Source organism: Galeopterus variegatus, unplaced genomic scaffold, assembly GCF_000696425.1.
Source record: "Galeopterus variegatus unplaced genomic scaffold, G_variegatus-3.0.2 Scaffold86, whole genome shotgun sequence".
Classification (NCBI taxonomy): domain Eukaryota; kingdom Metazoa; phylum Chordata; class Mammalia; order Dermoptera; family Cynocephalidae; genus Galeopterus; species Galeopterus variegatus.
In genome coordinates, this window is record NW_007726197.1 from 885,262 (window position 1) to 893,417 (window position 8,156).

At 54.1% G+C, this 8,156-nt stretch overlaps 1 protein-coding gene across 1 annotated transcript in view; it reads left to right on the top strand.

The window, feature by feature from the left end:
- The window catches only part of NUAK2 (NUAK family, SNF1-like kinase, 2), an 18,848-nt gene extending 11,972 nt beyond the window's left edge, over nt 1–6,876 (top strand). The window contains exons 3-8 of the mRNA XM_008580616.1: nt 793–944; nt 1,307–1,372; nt 3,215–3,334; nt 3,875–4,007; nt 4,610–5,542; nt 5,660–6,876. Coding sequence (XP_008578838.1) covers nt 793–944; nt 1,307–1,372; nt 3,215–3,334; nt 3,875–4,007; nt 4,610–5,542; nt 5,660–5,778 — 1,523 coding nt within the window. The 3' untranslated portion in view covers nt 5,779–6,876. The remainder of the gene's footprint in view (nt 1–792; nt 945–1,306; nt 1,373–3,214; nt 3,335–3,874; nt 4,008–4,609; nt 5,543–5,659) is intronic.
- Nucleotides 6,877–8,156: the final 1,280 nt, after the last annotated feature.

An 8,156-nucleotide genomic window follows, 5' to 3' on the forward strand; every position in this document is an offset into this window, starting at 1 on the left:
TAATCCACTTTTTTATACTTTTATTCCTCCTCTGATCCTCAAGGCAGGCATTATTATTGGCATTATTTTTTATTTTATGAATGAGGTACCATTTATCACGCGCTTGCTTTAAGTCAGACCCTATACTAGCTTGCTTAGCCAGCCCTGGAGCATAATCCACTTTTTTATACTTTTATTCCTCCTCTGATCCTCAAGGCAGGCATTATTATTGGCCTTATTTTTTATTTTATGAATGAGGTACCATTTATCACGCGCTTGCTTTAAGTCAGACCCTATACTAGCTTGCTTAGCCAGCCCTGGAGCTATCACTGATTTTTTTATCTGTTTCTCACCCCAGCCCTGTGAGGTCGCCATTATTATTGCAGTTTTCAAACGAGGAAACTGAGGCACGGTGGTTGAATAATTTGTGCAAGACCACCTAGCAAACCTGCATTCTTAATGATGTATATAGAAGAGATTTGCCCCAGGTCACAAGGTGAAAAAGTACCAGGTTCTGAACCAAAGAGCCTGGCCTTTCATTCTCATCCAATGATGTTTCTGCCTTCCTGGGAGTTTGCAGGGTAGTTTTCAGAATCCCCCAAACCCTGATCTTCCAGGGGAGAGAGGGCAAGCCATGCTATTGGCCTTAACTCACTGCTACTAGAAGAAGCTGGCAGTTTCAAAGAACCTTCTCCAGCCCTTTTTCACCACCCTGTGCCCTGTCTGGTTAGGGGCCAGAGAGGAGTGTGTGACCCCCGGTGGGGAGCAGCATGCTCTGGAAGGGCCTGACGTTCCCTGCCTTGCTCTGCCCAGTGTTTGAGAACAGCAGCAAGATCGTGATCGTCATGGAGTACGCCAGCCGGGGTGACCTGTATGACTACATCAGTGAGCGGCAGCGGCTCAGTGAGTGTGAAGCCCGGCATTTCTTCCGGCAGATCGTCTCTGCCGTGCACTACTGCCACCAGGTGAGCACCCCCCTGCCCCAGCCATGTTCCGAGGGGTGGCCCCTGGGGCTCTGGGGCTGGTTTGGACCAGAGAGATTCTATGACTTGTCCAGGATCACACAGGGAGACAGAAGCAGAGGCAAGACTGTCTGGACTCTAGACAAGGAAATAAATGTCGGCCTCTCTGGCTTTGAGTCTCTTGGCCAGGGATGGAAGGGCCAGTGATTTCTTGCACTATATACCAGTGCACATTGGTATTGCAGCCTCCCTGCACTCAACCCCAGCTGAGTCCCTTTGTGTTTATCTCCCTGTCCAGGCTAGACCCCGCAGCCCCTTCCCTTCCCTGGTGACCTTGCTCTGATTCTCCTCCCTCCCTCTTTCAGAATGGAGTTGTCCACCGGGATCTTAAGCTGGAGAACATCCTCTTAGATGCCAATGGAAATATCAAGGTGAGCCCCACTTCTTGTTTCCAGAAGTTTCCCCACCCCACCCTAGCTTTTCTGCACTGTCCCTAGCCAAGTTGCTCTAAGTTCTTAGTGGGTTCTGGAAGGAGTGGAGCAAAGCTGAGATTATACGTTGGTACTGGTGGGAACCTCGGCCATCATCCATTCCAACACCTCATCTTATGGGCGGAGAACTGAGGCCTCAGGATGAGGGTGACTTGCACTGGGCTAGAACCAAGGTCTTCTGGCTCCCAGACCAGTGCTCTTTGGAGGTCAAAAGGCTAATGGGAGCCTAGATCTAGGGCTAGCTTTTGCTCACACCCTTGGCACTGACAGGGAGAGGGTCACAGCCTGAGTTCTTCTGCCCACCTGGGTGCATTTTCACACACGTACACACTTATATCTGCTACAATTAGGTAGCCCTTTGGCACCATTTCCCACAGAACAAGCAGTCCAGCACCAGCTTCGTGCTTCTCGCAGCTGCTGGATTCCCATACCTAAGTAGTTAAATTTAGGTCAGTCAAGAGAAGTTTATGTTGATGTGATAAACTCAGACCTCAGGGCTGGAAGAGGAAGATGTCAAGAGCTGGTTCAGGCGGGGAGGTTGGTCTCTGCAGGCCCCTGGGAGGGTAACTCTGCACTCTGACCCTCTTCAGAATCTCCCTGAATTCAGGACATAGACTCTCCCGGTGGCTCCTGACCTGTGCCCCGAGGCACCCTGGTACTGAGGCCATTCCCCTTACCAGCCAGTTCCTGGAGCAGGTGTGGCTTTCTCTGATGCTGACCAGAGGGAGGGAAGCTAGAGCCAATAAATCCACATGACCAGGACAGGCACGCACTTTCATATTGATACTAATCATATGCCTCATTATGGGCTTTGACTAGCAACCACTTGATAAGAGGCCAATAAAACCATAAACTGAGGAGCCAGAGATTCGTAAACAGCTCCTCCCTGGACACACACAACCCTCTGATGGGGTGAAGAGGTGGGGAGCCACAGGGCACCAGTCACAGCCTCTGTGTGAAGACAGGGGAGAAACAGTCTCTCCAGGGAGCAAGAGGGTGGGGTGGAGCCTCTCAAGCCCTGAGTATCACATGGCTCAAGGGGTCCTGAGAGAAGATCCCTTCTCCTGGGCTATCACCATAGTCCTCACCGGTGCTTCTTAACTATACCGTGCTGACCCCAAGCTGTTGCCATCAAGTTCTGCCCAGGCATGGGCAGAGATGAGCCCTTGCTAGGAAAGGCAGCTCAAGCCTGGCATGGTGAATTGGTAATGGGGCTTGCTTGCTTCTGAGGGCTGTGGTGTTGGCATGAGAAGTTGGTTGTCCCCTCCATCTGGTTGACCATCCTTCCAGTCAATAAGTGTCCATTGAGCCTCATCCAGGGTCCCACCTGTGCTAGGAGCTGCAGGAGCAGCAGGGGCAGGGAGGTCAGCATGGGAGTGTACAGGCTGGCTGGGAGGCAGAAGTGACGAGCAGGACCTCCAGGGGGCTTCATAGGAGAAGGAGGTCTCGGGACAGTGGAAGGCTTCCTGGGGAGGTGGGCTTGCTAGATCAGGAGGATGTGCAGATGTCAGAGAGAGAATCCCAGGAGTGGAAGTACAGTGTGAGCAAAGGGCCAGGGGAACAGTGAAGATCCTGGAGCCCTCCCATTCCTCTGCCATGGCTCTTTTTTCCAGGGCCTGAGCTGCACTGACAGTGCCCCATGGGGGGAAGGGTCTGGGGACTCTTTCCTTCTCTCCTGCTGGGGTCTGGGATTCCCCAGGGTCTGGAGAGGGGCAGGCTGAGAGCTGCAGAACAATGCAGGCCCTGGTATGACCCATGTCCTTGTTTGCCCCAATCCTGCAGATTGCTGACTTTGGCCTCTCCAACCTGTACCACCAAGGAAAGTTCCTGCAGACGTTCTGTGGGAGCCCACTCTATGCCTCACCCGAGATCGTCAATGGGAAGCCCTACACGGGTCCAGAGGTAAGTGGCCTCCATCCTCTGCCAGCCTGCCTCAGTCATTTGCTATGACTTTAGATCCTGTGAGACAGATGGGCTGGTTTTCTAGTTACTTCCTTTTTCAGAGCACAAACCTCAGGACCCCAAAGTGAGTTGCCAGGCCTCTTGCTAGGAGTGGTGAAACTGAAACTAGAACTTAGGGCTCCTGACTGCCAGCTTTTCCTCTGCCCCCATCACCTTCCTTGTTCCCATCGCCTTTCCTGGCACCCAATCCAGCCTCCTGGAGTGATGAAGAGATGGTGTCTGTCATAACCACCCTACCCTGGTGCGGAAGGGATGACCTGGCTACTGCTCTTGTGCTGGTGGCTGTCCCTCCCAGGGACCTCAGCCCCTTCTTCAGTACCCCTCCTTTGCCCCTGAGTATGAGAGGGTGGTCCTCAGATGCCCTGTCCTCCCTCCAAGTTCTCCAATGTGTACCCTTTTCTTCTCTGGTATTGGTGGTGAGGCTGGCAGCCCTCCAGCCTGTGGCATATGGGCATCCTTGCTGACCCGCCTCTCTTGCAGGTGGACAGCTGGTCCCTGGGTGTTCTCCTCTACATCCTGGTGCATGGCACCATGCCTTTTGATGGACAGGACCATAAGACGCTGGTGAAACAGATCAGCAGCGGGGCCTACCGAGAGCCGCCTAAACCCTCTGGTGAGTGACAGATGTGGGTGTTCTCCTCCAGGCCTGGGGCAGGAATTAAACAGTGGTACTAAGGTAAAGAGGGCAACAGGCCATTGTGACTCACAGGAGATTAGGGTACCCACCCCTGTCATCTCTTCCTTCCCATATGGACTTGCTTGATCACATTTGACAAGTGCTTCCTAAAGTCTCACTTAGAAACTTTTTGCTACAATTGTCTCATTTCCTATAGTTTTTGTCCTTATCCTCAGAAATCTTTTTATCCTTTCACCTGTGATATACAAGGTAGGAAGAAGGAACTGAGAGCCTTAGTTTACCCTTGAGCAAGTCCCTTCCCTCTTCTGTGGAGAAGAAGAGAACGCACACTAACACACAAACGAGGGCAAATGAGGGGGTCACAGTCCTGCAGGGTCCTGGGGACAGAGAGGCAAGACAACTGGGCTGGGGAGCTGGCCTGGGCTGTGGCGCGTATGGAGCCCTGGGGGGGGGGAGTGGACACAGATGACCCAGGAGTGAGTAGCATCTTAGCTCAAATGGGGGTGAGCCAGTGAGAGGGGACTGTGGGTGCCACTCTCGCAGCTGCCAAACTGAAGCCCTTGCCTGTTATCTTCCAGATGCCTGCGGCCTCATCCGGTGGCTGCTAATGGTGAACCCCACCCGCCGGGCCACCCTGGAGGATGTGGCCTGTCACTGGTGGGTCAACTGGGGCTATGCCACCCGTGTGGGGGAGCAGGAGGCTCCGCGGGAGGGTGGGCACCCTGGCAGTGACTTCGTCCGGGCCTCGGTGGCTGACTGGCTCCGGCGCTCGTCCCGCCCCCTCCTGGAGAACGGGGCCAAGGTGTGCAGCTTCTTCAAGCAGCATGCGCCGGGCAGTGGGAGCACCGCCCCTGGCCTGGAGCGCCAGCATTCGCTCAAGAAGTCCCGCAAGGAGAATGACATGGCCCAGTCTCTCCAGGGCAACCCAGCCAACGACTCCTCCCCTCGCCCTGGCAAGAGCAACCTCAAGCTGCCAAAGGGGATTCTCAAGAAGAAGGTGTTGCCCTCGGAGGGGGCAAAAGAGGACCCTCAGGAACCCAGCCTTGTCCCTGTGAGCCCAGGGCAGGCTGGCCCCCTGCTCCCCAAGAAGGGCATCCTCAAGAAATCTCAGCAGCGCGAGTCTGGCTACTACTCCTCTCCTGAGCCCAGTGAGTCTGGGGAGCTGTTGGATGCAGGGGACGTGTTTGTGAGTGAAGACCCCACGAAGCAGAAGCCACCCCAGGCCTCGGGGCTGCTCCTCCGTCGCAAGGGCATTCTCAAACTCAACGGCAAGTTCTCCCGCACCGCCCTGGAGCTCACAGCCCCTGCCACCTTTGGCTCCTTGGATGAACTGGCCACACCTCGCCCCCCAGCCCGGGCCAGCCGTCCCTCAGGGGCTGTGAGCAAGGACAGCATTCTGTCCTCTGAGTCCTTTGACCAGCTGGACTTGCCTGAACGGCTCCCTGAGCCCCCACTTCGGGGCTGTGTATCTGTGGACAACCTCATGGGGCTTGACGAGCCCCCCACAGAAGACCCTGGAAGCTGCCTGAGGCGCTGGCGGCAGGATCCCCTGGGGGGTCTTCGGGGCTGTGTATCTGTGGACAACCTCATGGGGCTTGAAGAGCCCCCCACAGAAGACCCTGGAAGCTGCCTGAGGCGCTGGCGGCAGGATCCCCTGGGGGGGGATAGCTGTTTTTCCCTGACAGACTGCCAGGAGGTGACAGAGACCTACCGACAGGCACTGGGGGTCTGCTCAAAGCTCAGTTGAGGGTGGAAGGGGTTCCCCGGCTGGGCAGACTCTGCACCCCTAGGGGAGAGTGCCTTCTCCCCTGCCCCCGAGGACCAGTGTCCCAGCTCAGGAGGCTAAGATGGTTTGCAAGGGAGCCCTGGGGAGGATGTGGGAAATGGGCAAATGGAGTTTGCCCAGGGTTCATGTCTTTGGCCCTAGTGAGCCAGGAAGATAATAGAGGGGGAAAGACTAAAGGAGTGGGGGAATGGGAAGGCCTGTGGCGAGTCCAGATAGCCTGTTTCTTGTACAGATGATGGGGATGCAGAGCCCTGGAGAGAGCCTCTGTCAGTGCCTATCTCCTTTATTGCCATGAACAAGTCATGCACGGTGCCTTGCAAGCACAGCCCCTTCCCTACTCATTCCCTGCCACAGTGGTGATGGACAGTCTTCACACACACCCCTCCCCATCAACCACCAGAACTGGAATATGTGACACCTCTGATGTGCCTGGGGTGTCCTGGGAATGGTCTGGAGTAACCCTTCCTTATTTATCCCCAGGAATGAGAGAACACAAGCTCTGTTCCTCAAAGGTTCTCTCCCCTTCCCCATCCTCCAAACCAGGCCTGAGCCTCCTGGAGTCGCTGCTATGAATCTAAAAGACTTGAAAAGGCTCAGGCTGCTAATGGACTTCATCTCAAGGGGCCCAGACTTCTCTGGACCCCACCTTGGACCTCAAAGACTGGGAACGTGTGCCTCTAAGCTGCTCCTGAAGTCTAGTCTATGGATGTGTCTGTTTCTCGGGGCTTTCAGGACTCTAGAATGACCTTATTTATTTTTATGTTCTTAACTCTGTTTTAAAAAAGTGAATCTTGCTGTTTTCAATAATGTGAATGGTGTGTTCTGGGGAATCCACTATGACATCTAAGTTTTGTCTAAAGAGATTTCTGCAATGATTCTGCACTGATCATGGGGTAAGGGTGATCTTTTGCAAATCCACATGCTCCATTGCACCGTCTGGAGATGGGTCTCTGGTTCCCCTCACTCCACACCCCGATTCGGTCTACCTGACAGTCCCTCTTCCTTTCCTCTATAGCCAGGAAGAACCGCTCCATTAAAACCAGCATGGTGACTGGAAAACAGCCTTTGTTGTTCTCTTTGGGGGGTGAGGAAGGTGGAGGAGGCACAGGTCTTTGAGACTTCTCTTAATACACATTCCCCCTGGGCTGCCAGGGGTGGGAAACAGGGAAACTGCTTAAAACAAAACAAAAAACGCTGAGCTCTTAGCACTGCAAGGTGCCCCGTTATACCTGCATCAGTAGTTCTGACCCTATTAAGCATGCAGGTGGGAAAGCCCTGGTCCCAGGGTCCCTGTTTGCTCTTCCTGCCTTTAGCATTCCGGGAACAACAGGGTTTGGTAGATTGTCCGGCCCCACCCCCACCGTTTTCCCCTTTGCCACCCCTTCCTCCATCAGCCTGAAGCCCTACCCCCTGCTGCTAGAAGTCACCCCCATAGCCTTTATTCTCTCCCTCCAAAGAAATCTTTCCTTCAGTGATGGGCAGCTTCTCTGCCCTCCGCCCCCACAGCCAGACTCCTAGAGGAAGTAAAGAATGCCTGGAATGTCCACCCCCTCTCAGAGGCCAGCCCCCTCAGCCTCCTGCAGAGCATTCCCCACACGCCTGCTCCATTGAGAAAGTCCCAGGCTCCCAAGGCTGGGATGAAAGGGAGGATGAGGACAAAGTGCAGGCCGGCTGGCTCCAGCTTCAAGCAGGCTCCCTCCCCCACCCGACCGCTCTGGTATTCACAGGCCCCCAGACATCCCAGTTCTGGCCAGCTCCGGCTCCAGCTCCCTGTCGACACAACACCTGCCCTACCAGCTGTGGAGCACTGGACCTTCCCTCTCTGCACCTGGAGAGCTGCAAAGTCACTGATTCTGGGGAAGAGAAGGGGAGAATGAGGCAACTATGGGCCAGGATGGGAGAGTGAACAAAAAATTGCTTAGGCAACAGCTGGGGTCTGATGTCTCTGAGGTCCTACTGTGTGCTGGAACTCTATGCTAGACCCTGGGTAAACACTGGAAAAATACAGGGGAGGGTTTTTACCCTCAAGCAGCACAGGGTTAGCCTTGGAGTTAGCAGTGCTCATTTATGCATTCCACTCATGAATCAAACCCGATTGTGTTTTAAGCTCTGTGGAAGACAGCGTTAATTGCTGTTTAGCCTCAAGGAAGTTGCAGACTGGAGGGCAAGGTAGCCTGCGTGTAAATAAGTGAAATTCAATGAGAAATCATTATCAGTTCAGGTAATTTTGAAGGGCAGTTTGGATAATGGAAAAAAGAATTGCAACTTGGAAGGTAAAAATAGAGGGGGTACCTCGTATTGGGCACTTCATGTGTGTTATTTAAAGCTCATAATGCTCA